Source organism: Copadichromis virginalis, linkage group LG14 (genome assembly GCF_057382275.1).
Source record: "Copadichromis virginalis isolate Kocher_CV1m ecotype Utaka linkage group LG14, C_Virginalis_male_GT1.1, whole genome shotgun sequence".
NCBI classification, from domain to species: domain Eukaryota; kingdom Metazoa; phylum Chordata; class Actinopteri; order Cichliformes; family Cichlidae; genus Copadichromis; species Copadichromis virginalis.
In genome coordinates, this window is record NC_140631.1 from 32261870 (window position 1) to 32280472 (window position 18603).

Here is an 18603-nt window from a genome sequence, read left to right on the forward strand (position 1 = left end):
TTTACAGGAATTGTAGGTGTGTTAATATTTCAGTAGGACCACTATCTGAAAATATTAAAGTCTGGAGATCACACCTCCCCACTCTTCCATATTTGTTTATCTTTTATATAGTTGTTTATTATCAACGAAACGTTCAACTTTAACTGCCACCACATATTCCATAAATATTCCCAGTTATCCTGACTTATGCCTCATTTTTGCATTTTTTTTTATTTGATGCCAATTACGTGTATCACATTTCTCATATAAATACCCACACATATGTACAGGTGCCCTTCTGTTATGTCAGCTACTATAATGAGGTGAAGAGGTGATGTGGACTAGCAATGGCATTTTTAAACTGAACTTCAATGTTTTATTTCTTTAACAAATCAACATGATGGGAAACCCAAAAACATGAAATTAACATACACAGCTGTCTTATTCAAGAGAGAACCTGAAACAGTTACATCACCAAAACTTGTGGCCACCAGCCTGCAGACATTCAGCTTCAATAAAACATTTAAAAAAACAAAAACAACAAAAAAAAAAAAAAAACTTCAGTAGTGAAAATGGTTAATATTTATTTATAAAAATACAACATGTTACATTTAATATACATGATTATTGTTGCAGGCTGAAACCAAACGTCTCTAATTAGTCTCATCAAAGTGAGCTGCAAAAATTTTTGCTATTCTCTCCGTCTCTTTCTTCATGGATGACGGTGACATGTTGGGACGCTGCCGAGGGCCTCTGGGAGGTGGGGCGCTGTGAACCGATGAGTTCTGGTCCTGAAAACATGAAGCGTTAAAGCAAAAAAAAAAAAAAAAAAAAAACACAAGACAGCTTAGTTGCAGGGGAGGCTGAAGACAAATAAGTTAATTGATCTGAATCTTTTTTTGTGATTATATGACTCACAATTCACACACAACAAACCTTTGTTTGGTTAGCCTTCATGTTGTGAGACTGTCAGCTGCATGTATCAGCAACAAATGGCATGCCTGAACTAGTTTCTTTGAAAGGTCTCGTCATCATGCAGGGAGGAGAGGTGGTGCCAACAGTCACACCACCTCTCCAAATAAGTTCTAACTCTCAACTTCTCTGTTTTATTGTGCTCTTCAAAAAGTTGTAAAATTAAAAAACAGGAGTGACAGTCATCTCCATTGATTCTTCTTTTTTGCATGTGACAGCATCTTATTGTATTGTACTGCAGTATTATATTGTGTTGTATATAAGACTTTTATTTTATTTTTATCTTTATATTGTTTTAGTGTACACTGAGGGCCGTGGGACCGTTTCAATTTCAAATTCTTGTGTATGGAATGTACATATGGTTTTTGACAATAAAGCTGTATTTGATTTATTATTTTTGTTTGTTTTAAATTGCATTAAAATGATCAATTGCATTAGAAGAGAGATCCAATCAGTGGTTTTAGAATTCATACTTTTTACTTAATCACATCCAAAGTTTGCAAAAATACAAAAATGTGTTGTTGGTTTAAAAAACAAAACAAAAAAACCCCAACATTTAAATGCTGGGCAAACACTGTGAATGAGATCAGAGAAAGTCAACCTGTTAGTGCTGCAGAACTGAGTGTTAAATTACACCGAATGTCAGTCTGGCATCACGCACATCACACATCATGCGAAAGATTATTCATAACACTGTGTGTACAGAAGGTTGGGCAAGTATATTTGCAAAACCATTAAATTATGCAAACATGAACAGATACATCAAAGGTAAAGGTTAATCTCTAACACCACTGTAAAAGTAACAGGAGTGGAGAGAGTGAACATATAAGCAGGCGTGACGGCCAAAAGCACTGCCCGTGGACAAACACTCACCGGGTTGCTGGATGCCTGGGAGAACGTGGGTGCTAAACGTATAGCTCTCATCGACGCCTCCAGTTGGTGGGAGGGGAGGAAGAAGTTTAGAACCTCTGCAGGAACAGAGCTTAATGGATAAAGTTAAAGAAAACACGTTCTCAGTGTGTTTTGAGGCAGTTACAACTGAAGAGGAGGGGAACTGTGTTTAAACACTCCCCAAAAACATGAAAGTAAATGTTCAGAAAAACAAAACAAAAGAAATATCTGTTTGACCTCCACGGGAAAACTATATTAAGGGGAAGCGCATCTGAAGGTTGCCGGTTCGATCCCCGGGCTCTCAGTCCTGGTCGTTGTGTCCTTGGGCAAGACACTTCACCTACCGCCTACTGGTGATGGCCAGAGGGGCCGATGGCGCGATATGGCAGCCTCGCTTCTGTCAGTCTGCCCCAGGGCAGCTGTGGTTACAACTGTAGCTTGCCTCCACGAGTGTGTGAATGTGAGAGTGAATGAATAGTGGAATTGTAAAGCGCTTTGAGTGCCTTGAAAAGTGCTATATAAATCGAATCCATTATTATTATTCATTATTACACAGACTGTGAGCAACCACATGGGATTTAGTGTGTGTGAGTTTATGTTCAGCCTGCTCAGCAGGAACGTTTTCGCACTTCCACCTGTCAGTCTCCTTATGTCTAGATTGTTGAGATGAATGTTGAAATAAAACCCTAAAGACGCCACACAAGATGAAGCATTTACACACCTAACACAAGTTTTATAATGTATCACTGATTTGAACTGGCTCAGAAAAGCAAAAACCAACAGCATAACCTAACGGCCACAAATGAATCATGAAACACATTTAAAGATACCGTTGGAGGTGTGGCTCGTCTGAGGAGGCGGAAACACTGTGGGTGTCTGTGGTGTGCTGTTTGGCTGGTGATGAATCTGTGTCATGTGACCTCTTGTTAGGGCTGTTTAGTTCTTGTTGTTGTCTTTCACCTCCAGCATGTTGCGACGTTTCATCACCTCTCTCCAGATCTGAAGCATCTCCTGTGGAACCATTTAAGCTGCAGTCGTCTTCACTTTCCTCTTCCCTGTGCTTCCCACTGGGGTGACCCGATTCCATATCTACCAGCAGTTCCTTCTTGCCCTCATCTTCACTCAGGTCCAGGTGCTCTGGTCCCTCCAGGCTCTCCAGAGAGGCCAATTCAGGATCTGACAAGATGCTGGTCCAGGGACTGGTTTTGTCTGTTAATGAGGTCACCTCATTTAAAGGCCTCAGCTTCACTACAACCTCCTCATAATCCTCATCTGTCTGCTCATCCACATCATCGTCCTCTTCCTCTCTGCAACCTGTTTCTTCTTCATCACTCTCAGTCATTTTAGCCTTGCCACTTCGTCTGTCCTTTTCTTCCTCAGGCTCAGAGTCTGTGAGGTCCTCAGACACTTCTGCTGGTGTAAATGACAGAGGAGACGTGACTTCTGGGGAACAATGTGAAACTCTGTGAGGACTGGACGATCTCTCAGTGATTGCTTGTGTATTGCTGTCTCCAACAGGTGACACTGTTGAGCTACTCTGTGGGTTTGAAGGAATTGTTTCCAAGCGGTGTCGTTGTAGACCTGTGTAAAGAGACAGACAAAGTTTGAAGGGTTTGAGAAACACACATGCATGCAACATGTGTCTAAACCCAAAGCTGAATCTTTTTAGTTTTGTCTGGCTCACACAGAAGAAGTTAATAACATAAATGTAATTTGCATATAAAATAAATATAATGGGATATGAGAAAAACTGTACAATGAGCTCATTTAAATAACAAGCAGCAGAAGACTGTCAGTCTGCCCCAGGGCAGCTGTGACTACAACTGTAGCTGCCTCCACCAGTGTGTGAATGTGAGAGTGAATGAATAGTGGAATTGTAAAGCGCTTTGAGGGCCCGAAAAGTGCTATATAAATGCAATCCATTATTATTATTATTATTATTATAATAATAAATGGACTGGTTCTTATATAGGGCTTTTCTATTCTGAGCACTCAAAGCGCTTTACACAACTCGTTCATTCACCCAATCACACAAGCACTTTTCTCTTTTCTTAAGTTTTTTAGTTCTGTCTAACTAACATTCATACACACATCCACACTCCGATGGATGCATTGGAGAGCAAGCTGGGGTTAGCATCTTGCCTAAGGTTATTTGGCATGCAGACTGGAGCATACTAGGACCGAACCACCAACCTTCTGGTTAGGAGGTGACCTGCTCTACCAACTCTGCCAACTATGCATAAAAAAGCAAAACAAGAGAAATTAATAAAAAGCAGATTTAAAAAGTTTTGTTTTTAACTGGCTTTTAAAAGAGTCCACCGATCTTAAGTCTTGAGTCTGTGGGCCACTAAACAGAAGAATCTGTCTCCTTTTGTTTTCAGCTTAGTATTGGGCACCATCAGCAGGCCCTGGTCACAGAACCTCAGGGGCCTGCCATAGACATATGTTAGTAGAAGCCCTCTGGTATAACCTGGTGTCTGTCTGTGAAAAGCTCTCCAAGTTTGCCAAAGAACCAAGAGGTTCTAATTATTTCATTTTTCTCTTGATTTAGCTGAAGAGAACTGCCTGCCATCCACTGTTTAACAGTGTCTAGGCACTTCAATAAACTGCTAAGTTTTCAAATTTCATTTGGGTGAAATGAGGTGTAGAACCAATTATCATCTGCAGAGCAGAGATAAGAGATGCCCTTAAAGGTTGACAGAATGTGCCCAAGGGGGACCAAATACAATAAAAACAGCAGAGGCCCCAAAACAGAAACCTTGAGGTACACCAAAATGAACTGGATAAGGGGAGATCTGTGCTTTGAAGTAGCTACAGAAAATGATCTGTCAGACAGGTATGAAGAGAATCCCTCCAACCAGATACTGATATACCAACCTAGTACTTCAGCCTATTAAGCAGAATGAAACGTTCAGCTGTATCAAAAACTGAGGTAAGGTCCAACCTGAGCAGCAGAGAACAGTTTCCCCTGTTGCTCGGCCTCAAAATGTCATGTGATACTCTCAGAAGAGCCGTTTCAATTCAATGAAATCTACAAAAACCTGATTGAAAGTGGTCAAGAATGCTGTGCTGATCCAGAGCAGCAGTTAACTGGTTGACCACAACGTCCTCTAGGACCTTAGCAGTAAATGGATGAACTCACCACTGATGATGTTGTGGACTTCTCCGACTAACTGGTTTGACTTTAGTAGAAGCTGAGATGAGCTGTACTCCGAGTCCCTCCGTTTCTCATGTTTATTGTGACTTTCCTGCTCTGGCATAGGTGGGAATGTAGGAGTTGAAAGTTTGCGGCTGAAATATTTCTGAATGTTGTCAAGCTCGCTCAGTTTTTTCCTGTAAGAAAAGAAACAAAGCTCAGGCTCTGCATCAGTCATAAATGGTTAAACAATGCAGTGTCCATAAACTGGTACCTGAGTGCTGAGAACAGGATCGAGCTGGAAGGATTGATGTCACCTGCACTGCTGCTGTGAAAGGACTGAGACGCTGTTTGCTCCTGCAGACTTTGATGGTACAGGCGTACATTGTCCATGTGCTCAGAATGACGGTCACTCTCACTGGACCTGCAGCAGTCATTACAATAACATATAAATACAGTTGCAGACTTTATATTGTAGCATGTGGCAATGAATAAAACTATGCAAGGACCGGTTCTGCAAAGCACCAGTTCTGTGCCAATACCAATGTTTAAAATAATCTGATAGCAGACGCTTGTGTTCTTTTGTTTTGTTGACATTTTGTGACAGGAAAACGAATTAATCCCCATTGCACAAACACAGTATTATACACAGTACTTACACTACACTCATTTATTTGTATTTTGTTTCCAAAGGGGTCAGACTTGTAATTTTTTGAAGTGGTCTTGTGCAATAGTTCTCCAGACTTTCTGAAGGTTTTTGGAGGACATTGGCTGCTTTAAACTCATTTTCAGTCCATATCATTTTCAGAGACCAGTGTTTTTTTAATTTTATTTTTGTAAAATATTATTTTATTTTACACAAGAAGTGGAAACTAAACTAAACTGTGTCACCAATGTTAAAACTGTTTTTTTGCCTAAATGCTTAATTGTTTGTTTCCAGATTTATACATTTCAACAAATCGCTGCACATATTTCTGATTTTCATGGCAAAATACAAAGAAATGAGGGGAGGCTTAAGGCTTACTTACTTACTGTAGATATACAAAAACCTGCCCTAATGTTTTTCAGTCCTCAATGTGTCTAAACTAAGTGATACACATTTATGAGACTGGATCTCAGGAATAAGGACCACAAAAATGATGAAACACAGCTGATGAACATCTTCCATTGCCTTACTGGCTGCAAATATTCTAACAGATGATCGGCACAACCATGGTGTGAATAAAAACCTTTCAGAGAACAGCCTGTCCGTGTGGTTGGGTGATGAGATCTTCTGCTCAGGGAACCTGCTGATGTGAGAGGGAAAGCTGCTGTATGTGGCTGTAGTCTGGTAGCTGAGAGGAAAGGCCTGGAACAAACCCTGCCAGACAAACACCTTCTGGTTTGTTTCAAATTTTGAGAAAGCCATCAAGAGTAAAAAAATCTGTTCAAGCAGTCTGAGTTCTCTCACCAATGAGTTTTTGGCAGCTTCTTCACTCACAGATAGTCTCTGCCAGCGTAAATCTTGGACCCCCTTCAGTGGAGTGATGGACACTTTAAGCTGGCCGTGACACTGGCCGCCAAAGTCTGTGATGTTGTACCAACCGCACACTGATGGGAAGCCACAGACTAAAGGGGACAGGTCTACAGAGGCAAATCCAATCACCCTGTCCAGCTCTATGGAAGCAAAATGAAAATGAATAAATTAATCCTTCAAAAACATTAAAGCAACACAAACAATGGGGTGAAACAGCTCCTGTACCTCCTTTATGCCAGACTTTAAACACAAGGGATTGTTGTGGATCAACCAGGAGCTGCTTTGATAGCCTGGAAATTTGAAACAAACACATTAGCCTGATGTTTGATCAGTAGGTTATTTAAGTTGAGGTCTGTGAAGTTATTCAACCTGCACTCGTGCTGATGGTCCCACACAGGGGAGTCTGTGTTAGCTATCACAGCCGTGGACACTGGTTCAGCAGAGTCAGCAGTGGCGTATGAAACACAGCAACATGGCATCCCTTCACTGCGTTCTGCGAGGGGACAGCCTGATGGAAAAGACAAACATGTTGTTGTTAGTGAACTGTACGTTTTGTTTCTGTTTTGCTTTCTTTTTTTTTTAGAAAAAAAAAAAGGCACAAGACATCAGGTCACACCTTTCAGGTTCAGGTGCATGGCCCGATCCACTGTGACTGTCACAGGGAAAGATTCATCTGTACTCTGTTCCGTGTGCTGCACAGATGAGATGTCTGGAGTGGCTCTGGAGGATTTATACTTGTGTTTGCTCTGTGCTGATGATTTTCTGAGTGTAGATGGAGAAAGGACTTGATCTCTTTCTTCCATGTCCTCTGATACCAGTTCTTCCTGACTGTCAGAGTCCACCTGAGTCTCAGCTCCAGTAGGTATTTCTCCTGGATCTGAACCGCCTGTCAAGGTGATGTGTACCCTGAGAGCTGCTCCTTGTAGATCTGCTGCTGAGCGCCTGAACAGAGGGTACACTCCTGTGAAAATACAAAATTTATTACACTCTGAAATATGGAGACGATTTTACTAAAGCATTGCTGAGCAGTTATTTCATACCACTTAGCGTCAGCTTCTGCTTGGAAGTCTTTGCAAGCGAGGACAGATCGACGAATGCTGAGCCCACCAGTCGGTCTGTGTCACTGGGCCTTCTGGTTTTATTTTTCTTAAAGGCAACCCACACCTGCACCTCCAGCTTCTCCTCCCTTAGATACCACATTAAAGGCTGCGTACGTCTCAGTTCAACAGTCCTACTTCCTTCAAAACTCACTGTGGCCTTGTCTTCCCCTGCGCCTTCATCAGCAGATGGGTGTTTCAGGTGAGAACAGAAGGCGTCTCGGTCATAGAACTTGTACCTGATGTAGCAGTAGGTGGAGCGCAGCAGCTCACTGTGCCCAGGTAGCAGCAAACAGTGGATGGGTAGCCACACTCTAGGCATGGTAAAGGTCAGCGAGAGTTTTCTCATGCTCTCTTCAAACAGTTCTTCTTCATCCTGCATCATGGAACTGTCAGTCAGGGTATTTTCCCAGCCTAAACCCTGAGCAGCTTTAATGACCCTTTCTCTATCAGAGTGGTGAGCGAAGCTAATGGAAAGCTCTAGGCCTCCGACCAAGATGTGCTGGTGCTGAGAAGAACTTGCTTCAAGACTTATATAAACTCCAAACCAGCCAGAAATACCTACATATGTGGAAAAAGAAAAACTCTGACAAAGTCTTAACAAAAAATAACTGCTTTAACTATTTTAAGCCCAACATACCTGTTCTTTTGTTGATGAGCTCAGACAGAGGTATTTTCACAGTCCCCAACATTAAATCTTTAGATTTGGAAACGTTCACACCTACAAAAGAAAAAAAAAAAAAAAAAAAAAAAAGGACAATATTAGAAACAAATACTGCTAATAAAATTTTTACACAATAATGTTTCAAAAATTTTAAATACATGTTTGTTTGTTTTTTAACTTGACATTATGCTGCCAAAAAGCAAAGGTATCCTCCAATGTCCCATCCTGGATCAGCTCTTTTACAAACTTTTCCAACGCATTGATGTTTATCTCACTGTTAAATGGTGTATAACGAAAAATATTCACAAACTAGGGCTAACATTCATGACGATTCTTAATATCTAGATCAGTCAGTTATTGCACGGGTGTATATGATATAATATAAAAAAAAAAAAAAAAACTATGACAATTTCTTTAAGGCTCCACTGATGGGTAAAGAAAAGATAAATAAAAAGTAAAATAAATGATTAATGGTCTCAAGTTAAACATAATCAGAAAACTGTAACATAATATACTTTAGGCAAGTTAAATGTAAGAGTAACCTCATTTCACAAAGAGTGCACTGAGCTCACTTAAACTTTTACGATTGTCTCGGTTCCACACAGTGAAGACAGCAGAAGCCTGTTCCAGCTGCTCAGCAAGGCTGAAGGTTTCTCCGCTGCTGGTCTGAGCAAGCAGATCACAGGACACCTCCATGTGGTGGTCGAACTCGGGGCAGAAAGCCTTTGCTGCTGTGCGGGTGCACCTCCTTTCACTCTCGGGCAAGAAAGAAAGCTGGACTGTGATGAAAGTGTTCAAACCAACGCCGACAAAGTAGCTGAACCTCTCATCTTGTTCTGATAATATCCTGAAATAGCAGAGGCAGTATTTCTAAATACTAATTTGGGCATTATGGTTTCAATACACATAAAGAAGAAATGAGCGAATACTTTTATTTTGATCAGATGAAATTTGCCACCAATCTCAGAATGAACAAAAATAAAACAGCAGAGTCTCAACAACTGTAGATTTGGTGCACATCATCAGCTCTTAATCCTACATCCTAACCCAAATATTTTTATCAAAGTGAGCAGGTGTACAGAAAATCTGTTCTAATTAATGAGCTTTATCATACATAGATGAAATAAAAAAGGCAAATTGTCCAGAGGTCAGTAATAGTGATGTACCTTGCGGCAGCCTTCAGACCACATGCTCTGTGCACTTGAACCACGAGTGTCACAACTCGAGAGGCAGCTCCTCTTCCAGTGTGTCCTTCAGGTCTCACAGGCCTGTGCTTGTATCGAATGCAAACATCTAACAGTCCTACAAAAACAAAAGCAATAACATTCAGATACGGCCTGTATCTATATATTCCTATTAGCATGCGTGCATAATTATGTGTGTATACCTGAAGGCTGAGGTTGGTGTACTGTGGGACTCTCTGTCCTGGGAATCAGGGGCAGAGAGAACATCTGAGCCTCATCAGGAGTTTGCCTCTGCATGGTAACCATGGCACACAGCTTGGACAGTGGAAGCATTCCTCTGGCCACGAGCTGATCTCTCACATTTGGATAGTAATATCTACAGAGAGACATTATATTGATCACAAAAAGAAAACAAGTTGAGCCAGTTACAATTAAGACTGATTACTTTCACATAAATTCTGATTTAAGTTAGTGGATCTCAAAATTCTGTCTGGCATGCCCCCACTACACCTGGTTGTCTGTACACACACATGCAGCTTGAGAATCACTTCACTAAAGACACTAAAGAGTAATGCTGCAGACCTGTATATCATTACCGTATGCACAACTAAGCATTTAGAAATAAAGTATTTTCCTTAACAGGATACAGTGTGATACTCACTGATTAAAAACATACAAAATGCACTAGATTTATGTAATGAAACAAAATTTACAAAAGCTGCCAAGGAAGTAAAGTTTTCTGTGCTCCTTGTACCTAATGAAACTTTAAGTAAAGTTTAAAACCTATTTTTACAGAGGGCACTTCAGCTAAAACAGGAAACCAAAACATTACCATTCCTGGGGTAAAAATATTAGGCTTATAATCAGCATTTTAACTGTGGTAAACATCATTTCATTATTTTATTAAAGTTTAAATGATACATGGATGACATAACAGCATCCACAAACCTGCACCACACTTCAAACTGGATGCCTCCACCGCTGCTGAGACCTTGACTTGAGAGAGAGCTGAGTAGCAGCCTCTGGACAGGAACTCCTTCAGGAGCCAGGAGCACATGAGTCTCTGTGTGACCAAACACCGGGTCAGGAACACAGAGCGTTGTGGTGGTACGAAATGGTTTCAGGTTCACAGCTGTTGGGATGTGATTAAGCTTGGAATGATTCAGAGGGAATAGAAACATCTTATGATGAAGATTTGAAATGATTAGGTGGCCTTACTGCTCTCTATGAGGTTTTGGTCCATGTCTGCAGCAGAGTTGCCCTCCTGACAGGGGAAGCTGTACTGGATGTAGCAGTCTGCCTCACCCCACACTGTGGACTGCAGAGGAGTCATCCCACTGACCCTCTCCACCCTTACCACAAAAACATGCTCTCTCATAGATTCTACATGTGCTGCAATCACCTGAGGGAGCAGAGCAGTTAATGTTTGTTTGTTTTCATACCAACACATTAGAGAAAGAAAGGGAACAAACAAGTTGTGTTGAAGTTTGGTGTTAACGTTTTCATGAATATTTATTCTACCAAGTCACATTCATGAGTTGTGAGGTTTTAAGGATCTAAATTAACAAAAAACAACAACAACAAAAAAGCATTGCAGCGAGTTTCCATAAAAACTCAATAGGGACAAATGTAAATTGTGCAGATTTATTTATATTTATATTTTGGTCTGTATTGTGTGCCAGCACATATTTAAAGTGGAATTTTCTCTATACTTTCTATTAAAATAAAATAAAAAAAACTGCCAGACTAATCTATTTGACAAGTATTATGCAGCCAATGGTAACACCAACCTTTGTTTGTGAATGTGGATGGTGATCAAGCAGATGAACTGGTCTCACAAGATGAGGCAACGAGTCATATTCTTCATCTCTCGTACGCTGGAGGGAAACGATCTGCTCTGATTGGCCCATAGCCAAAACAACCCTGAGGTTTCCTTTACAGCTCCCTGAGAACACATCAATGACAGGCATGTAGCAGTCCACCCCTAAAACAGGGTACTGCGCCTGCAGGAGGAGGTGGGTGATCTTTGGATCCCTGAAGGGGACAGACATATTTTAGTAAACATGTTAGTATGTTCTATACTTTGTCATATATTTTAGGAATCCACTTAGTGACTAGAATGTAGGGTAACTGCCTTTTACAATACATTCTTGGTGTATGTAAACCTGGGATACTAAAAGTTTTCACTGCTCTTCCCTCTCAGATATTATTATTGTGATTCCAATTTATAGGACTGTCAGCTAAATAACAATTACAATTGTTAATCAGTGGATAACGTTCTCAAAGCGTTGGTATATGAACAGTCAAAAAAACTAAACATCAAAATATAATTCCCAGGCACAAATGGTGTAGCATTCACATTTAACTAATTCCTTCAGTCAAAAACTCAGAGATACTTTTTGCAAACAAATAAATGGTCAGCTGACCAGCTAGCAACTGTAATATTTCATAATTATCCTATATTATTGTTTACCTATCTTACCTGAATGACATGTAGAACTGATGAAGAGGCAATTTAACTAGGCCAAGGAGTCGATCCTGCCCTGAGCTTCTAGTCTTCTGCCACACTTCTATGACCATCATATTATTCTTCATCCTCTCCAGCAGCTTAGCTGTTAAGGCCACAGGTGTCACCTAAAACAGAGAAATGTAAAGAGTGTATTTAGATCAAGCTGCAGGCACTGAGAAATCATCAATGATCCCGACAACTAAAAATGCCAGACTAAAAAAAAGGATTAAAGCCTGGAACATAAAACAGTTTTAAAGATAATAATAATAGTAATAATAAGTAATAATTATAATAATAATAATTATAATAATAATTATATTATTATTACTACATTTAATTAATCTACATTTACTTTTCACTAATTCTGAAGTGTCTGTTTGTTGCATCCATGTAGTTTTAATTGATTCAACAAACAGCTTCCAAATCTGGTAGCTTCTGGAATAAACAAATAAACAAAACGCCTGCCAGGTAAAACAGACTAATGTATGCATTGATTTTTATGTCAGATGCCTTTACTGAAGGAACCCCAAGAGGATTTGTTTCTCCTCCTGGTCTCCAACCAGGGATTTTTCCCATGATAGACAAACAGATAAACCACTACTCTGTGAAGCCACAGAATAATTTCTAATGCTAGTTTATGCTAATTTATTCTTATGTTAATTTTACTACTAGTTTCTTGTAGAATAGCACAGTATCACGTACATAAATAAAATATTAAAAAAACCATGTAACAATATGTAAAGCTTTTAAAACAACAGTCAAAAATAAAAAACTCATAATGCTCCCATATACTCCTTTATTACAAAAAACAGCTTTGTGCAAACTCTTTGTAGATCCAGAAAAAAGACTTAAGAGAAAAAGTAAGTTTTATGTCTTTTGTTTTGTGGATTCAGTTTGCAAAAACATTATAGTAATTTCCCTTCATAAATAAGATCATTCCAATGACGTACAAAGCCAGGCAGCAAACTTTAAATGTGGTGAGAATAATGGACCTGCAGCACTTACCTGAACAAAGTTAAACGTAGGGTTTGGCTGACCCCAGCTGACAACAGATCTTGCCGGCTCATCACACCAAAACAGTTTACAGTTCAAGTAAACATTCGGAGCCTGCAGAGGCCCACAGTTGAAGTTCTTCCCATCTGGTACCATGAGTAAGGCATGCAGCAGGGCCTCAGGTTCCTCCTCCACCTGCTGCCACGATTTAGGGGGAGATGTTTGATAGCCGGAAATAGGAGCAGGTTCCCTGGAGGGTCTCTGAGGTGTCCAAACATTCAGCCTGGCTTCTTCAAAAGAACTAGCCGGTAACTCCTCTCTGCCATTGGTAGCATGCTGGGTTCTGAGGCTCACCTGTCTCTCAGGACTTTGTGACGGTGACATGTCTCTCCAAGTCACCTTGCTTTTACTTTTTTCAGAGGAGAAACCTTTACTGTGTGCTCCAAGTTCTAGTGAAACCTGCAAAACACATCAACATTACTTCTGTGACAGTTGCTTCCAAACATTACTTCCTGAGTAAAAGAAGCAAGCCAATGAAAATATATTGCCTTGAGAGGTCCAAACTCCCATGTTTCACTGTTGCCTTCTCTCTGAACAGGCAACACGACAGACTGACTCAGCTGCTCGTTCTGCAGCAGACTGCACAATGGATGAATTGCCTTACCAATGGCAACAGGCTGCAACACAGGATATAGTGATTTAACACATAGTACACCCGAGCATTTAAAAGAAAACAGCAATGATCTTTTTTTATATTTAATGGAATCACAGCCATGTGTTTGTAGAACATGTTAGAAATACAATAACAGACTCTTCAATATTTTAATCACACTTGTGTTATTGTCTGAAAATGTGTATGTCAAAAATATTTTAACTTCAAAACAACCAGTTAATTAAAAATAATCATAACGTAAAGCCTTTGTTAAGAAAAACAGTAGCTCACATATCATGAAATAATTGACAAATTTCAACAAAATCAAATTACTAATAGTCAGCCTGAAGATACTTACTTTCCTTTGGTCACTCTTTCGTGAGTAAATCTTGAAAATCAGATCAGTTCTCCACCACTGTTCAACTGTGGCTGTACTGAAGTTGACAGGAAACACAGAGAGATGATGGAAGTTCACCACTAAAAAACATAATGTTTGTCAGTCACAAACCTGAAGCACCACAAGCAGCACTTTTCACTTGGGATGATTTCATTAAAGCAGATTCTCAATGGTCATACCTCTTCCTGTGACTTTACTGGAAACAACTCTGGTCACTTCCCCATCTCGGCTTGCCTTACTGCGATCATGTCGATTTGAAGTCACTGGGAACGAATACTCAACAAAATATGTACTAAAAGAAGAAAATGACATACGGTTTTGTCCCTAAAAGTTTGTATTTTTTATAACAAAGTCAGTGATTTGCATCATCATCATTATTATTATTATTATCGTTATAATTATTATTAGCATTATGATCAACAAGATTTTAAATGTTTTCCTAACCATTTCCTGGCAATTAATGGCCGAAGTGGTTTTCCTTTATTTGAGGTTTTTCTGGGTGTTGTGGGTGAGCTGCCAGCTGGTACAGTCAGAGACTCAATCGTCACTCTTGCCAGCCGCACCGAACTCAGCAAAGTCAGCTGCTCTGCACTCAGGAGAAAATGGATATTCCCACCATCTCCTGACCGCTGATTCTCTGAATTGTGGCTGGACACAGAAAAACACAGTTCCCAACCATTTCATGCATCTAAGAACAACCTGAGCCTCTGAAAGAAGCTCTAGCTCTGACTTAAAAAGAATACGTAAAGGCCCTCACCCTTCACTAATCTTGGGTGCAGACTCAGTCAGCTTTTTTGCCTGATTTTTACTTGAAGACACGATCCCTTGGCACTCCTCCTCAGTGTCAGCTAATGTGGTACCTGTAATCTGAAAGAATGACAGTTATACTAGAAAATCTGTTAAACTGACAAAGCTTACTTTACCAAAATTTAAAAAAACAAACATATAAAAGTCATCTAGTTACAGGAGTTTTGTAGAACAAATTTTCCAGCAAGCTCTGATCATACTGTGGATCATTGAGCTCGCTATCGCTACAGACACTGCTATGACCAGAAAGAGAATCAGGGCAGGGGCCTTGTCCATCCCAGAGAGGAAAAGCAGAAGTAGAGCTTTAAAGAAAAGAGAAAAAAAGGGAAAACTTTAAGTAAAAATACAACATCGTACATCTGCATCTGGATATAAATTCAAACATGGATACCTGCCAAGTACCAGATCCACAGCTCTGTTGTCTATGTCAGCAGGTCCGTCCAAGCCACTGTCTGAGATTACAGTAACATCATCAGAGTGCTTCAGAGTTAAATCAGTGTGAAGGATATTTTCAAGAAACATCCCAGAAGGAGAAGACAAGGGCCTGCAAAGAAAAGAAGAAAGTCTTACAGAAAGTGAATTGGTAAGAGAGAGGAAGCACTATTTTTTTTCAACACTAACTTTGGCAGAGGTTGGATGTTATCCTTTGGTAGAAGCAGTGGAGTATCTTTCAGAGCCGCCGCACTATCGGTGTCAGATTTCAAAGCTGATATAACCATTGCATTTCTGAGTTTGTTTCCACGGTGGAGAATAACTGAGATGAAAGAAATAAAATTTCAAAATATAGATATGCGTTTCTGCAAACTGATAATGCATGGATGCTTAAACAAACCTGAAATGATATCATTAGTTGGTTGATTTAAAGGATTCACAGCTGTTTGACTGTTCTGAGATCTGTTTGTTGTTGGCATCTGATTTTCAAGCGTCTCTTCTTCGTCCCTCTGTGCATTTTGGAAATATAAGTGGTCCTTCCCTCTGAAAATATTATAGCAACGAATAAAGTAAGATCACTGTCCTCTGATTTAAAAATGGCACTGCGTATGCCAAGATATGAGATGCTGTGCAGGTGTTTGAATTCAACTCTAAACCTTGGTGTGTTTCCGCCACTGCTCTCGGCTGATTCTTTCCTGTTGTTGGCTGAAAGCAACCTGTGCTGTGAGGGCACGGTCATTGGGGTGACTTGTCGTCGCTCGGTGCTGAGGTCTGTGTGGGGACCGGAGCCGCTGCTGTCATAAGCTTCTGTCAGTGGCTCCAAACTAAGAGCTACCTGATGAGGGGTGTAAGAAAAAGCTTAGATGTGGACTGTCCTCAATGTCACAAACTGAGTGAGCAAAGCCCAATTTCAATACAGCCAATAATACTCAGATCCAAATAAGCACTTGGCAAGTAAATATGATTTTAAGTCTACACTCACCTGTAGCTCTCCCAGCTTTTCAGACGTTGGAGATACAAGAGTGTAAAATCCACTGATTGACTGTGATAGTGACAGGCGGGAGATGCCAGTGACCTGAGCTCGTGCAACTGGCAGATGATCTGGTTTAGTTAGGGCTTCCAGCACCAAAGAGCCCATATCTGTTGATGAACAGCATAATGGAGATTAAAAGGAAATCGAAGCAGCATAGCAAACTCAAGAGCATCAACCTCTCCTAACTACCTGTAAGGTAAGAGGTGAACTGTTTTGGGCCACAGCGGATGGGGAAGCGAGCTGTGGTCTTGATAGTTTTCTGTGCCAGCTGTGATCCATCTCTGGGAAAGAAATGTGTACCGTCGGACGACTCTCCCCACCAGCGCAGCCTGATGAATGTTGCAGATGGTGGCTTGTGAACTGTCCATAAAACTCGGCCTATGGTCACCTTCAGGAAGCATCTGAGCTGGCCCTCGACCAGAGGTGGGAGACTAGTGGATGGGGACACATCACTGGGGACTGCAAGAGATAAAGTGGAAACACAAAGAAAGTAATAAAAAGAATGGGATGTTCAGTTTACCTATATTTTCTTTTATTGCCTTGAAAAACATTGGACAAATATAACAGATTGGATATGACAAATTATATCAAGCCTTCCTCTAGAAAGAAAAACATGTACTGAAAGATTTTACCTAATGTTTTTCTTTAAACGAATGAAAAATATTAGGTTAAAGAGGGAAAATTTTACTGTCAAAGTTACTTTAACCCAAACTAAAAATCACACTGACAATACTGTTCTAACTTCAGCGGGATATAACTGGTTATATGGGGCTTTCAGTTAGGTCGTATGTTACAACATAGATCCACAGAGATTTAAATCAGACCTAAATAAATTTACAGCAAAAAACACCAATGCTTATACGTTCAATGGATATTTTATAAGTTCTTTTAATATCGCCCATTGCTCTATTAGATTGAGATCTAATGACTGTGAAGGCTAGTTACGTACAATGAACTCTTTGCCATGTTCAAGAAACCAACATTAGACAATTTGAGCTTTGTGACATTGTACCCATCAAAAAATGGATACAATGTTCAGTAAAGGGATGGACATGGCCAGCAACATTACAAAGGAAGGCTGTGTTTTGTTTTTTAAACAGTTCTCAGTAAATACATACTAAGGGGTTCAAAGTGTGCCAAAACAATATCCCCACAGCCTTACACCACCAGCAGCAGCCTAAACAGGCGTACTTTAATCTTACACCAACTTGCCATGTATTAGCAAGTATTTTGGTATCTCTTATGAAATCAATACAGTCTTGTTTATGCATAAACACCACAAAAACGAAAAAGGAATAAAACAGAAACCGATTGAAGGCGCCCGTTTTAAAGAGAGATTGTATACTTTGCCTTTAGCTTTAGCATATTTTGACAAAACCACAAACAAAGGTTGCATAAAGTTGACTGCTAGAGCTACACGTAAACAAACAAAAGAGATTTGTGAAGACCGGCGAAACAAACCGAAAGACAGTGCATACAAAACAGACAGTACATAGAGAAATGTAACTAATAAGTAAGTAAACATTTGAGGCTAATCTGAGGCTGACAGCTGTCGGTAACATTACAGTAGCTAACGGCTAGCTAAACTGAGTTTACCTTTCTTTTTGCTGCCTGCAGTTCTGGCGGACCTCTGTTTTCTGCTCTTCATCCCTCAGCTCAGTAAGCATGGACTGTAACTAACAGCCAGGCCAAAGCACAGTCAGAGACGTTAGCAGGCATGTTATCGCTCTGCAGCTAACTTATAATCCGTTAAACGCAGCTGAGTGAGCGGCACACACACACACCCACAGACACTCATAATACAAACAGCAGCGCGGAAAACTGTTCCCGAGCAACGAACTACCCCGCTTCCGCTGCCGCTGCTTTTCACAGAGGCATTCTGGGAAAGTGAGTTAATTTTTGCTGCGATGTTTTTTTTTAGAGCTGTTGAATAGATTCATTCATAATAAAAATGTGGAAAACTACGACTACACAATTACTGAGCAGCATGATAACCGCCACGAGGGAGGATTTATTACACTTATATTTATGGCATTTACATTGTGTTGTACTAATACAGTAACTAACAGTGTACAATGTCTATCTTAATTATGAGGTTTTTAAACCATAATGTTTAAATAATTGCTGAAATGGAAGCAGGAATACAGAGATTAATTGGGATGGGCGGGGGGGCAAATAATATTCTGTTTTAAGACTTTTCTCTGCCATTTGCTTTTTAGCCACAGTGGACACTTTTACTTTTTGCAGCTCAACCATTACATTGAATTGAAGCGATTCTAAAATTTGTGAAATATGTATCACAATGTATGTGACACACACATATGAAAGCTTTATTTGCAAT

General features: G+C 40.1%; 1 protein-coding gene across 2 annotated transcripts; it reads right to left on the reverse strand.

The window, feature by feature from the left end:
• Positions 1–543: 543 nt before the first annotated feature.
• On the reverse strand, positions 544–18107 carry c2cd3 (C2 domain containing 3 centriole elongation regulator). 2 transcript variants are annotated; one of them, XM_085430505.1, is made up of 33 exons: positions 17859–18107; positions 16452–16721; positions 16212–16369; positions 15886–16064; positions 15630–15772; positions 15419–15551; positions 15189–15341; positions 14955–15099; positions 14748–14857; positions 14435–14638; positions 14170–14282; positions 13952–14070; positions 13490–13618; positions 12954–13400; positions 11922–12073; positions 11230–11473; positions 10658–10841; positions 10388–10571; positions 9643–9815; positions 9422–9557; positions 8828–9102; positions 8232–8312; positions 7535–8152; positions 7111–7455; positions 6864–7002; positions 6720–6784; positions 6429–6634; positions 6208–6338; positions 5253–5402; positions 4985–5175; positions 2673–3423; positions 1825–1933; positions 544–770 (listed from the first exon to the last, which is right to left on the reverse strand). In XM_085430505.1, exons 1-33 carry the CDS (start codon positions 17908–17910, stop codon positions 633–635), a joined length of 6627 nt encoding a protein of 2208 aa, XP_085286631.1. In that variant the 5' UTR covers positions 17911–18107; the 3' UTR covers positions 544–632. The 2 variants fall into 2 exon arrangements, with proteins under 2 accessions (XP_085286631.1, XP_085286630.1); XM_085430504.1 differs by having other exon boundaries at positions 15189–15362.
• Positions 18108–18603: the final 496 nt, after the last annotated feature.

What these genes read in the sequence shown, in the direction of transcription:
- c2cd3 (XM_085430504.1), bottom strand. Translation starts at nt 17,910, where the DNA reads ATGAAGAGCAGAAAACAGAGGTCCGCCAGAACTGCAGGCAGCAAAAAG. An exon ending in AGTGGCGGAAACACACCAAG is followed by an intron (nt 15,773 to 15,885) that starts GTTTAGAGTTGA and finishes TAATATTTTCAG; the next exon opens with AGGGAAGGACCACTTATATT. An exon ending in CAGTTCTACATGTCATTCAG is followed by an intron (nt 11,474 to 11,921) that starts GTAAGATAGGTA and finishes TGTCCCCTTCAG; the next exon opens with GGATCCAAAGATCACCCACC.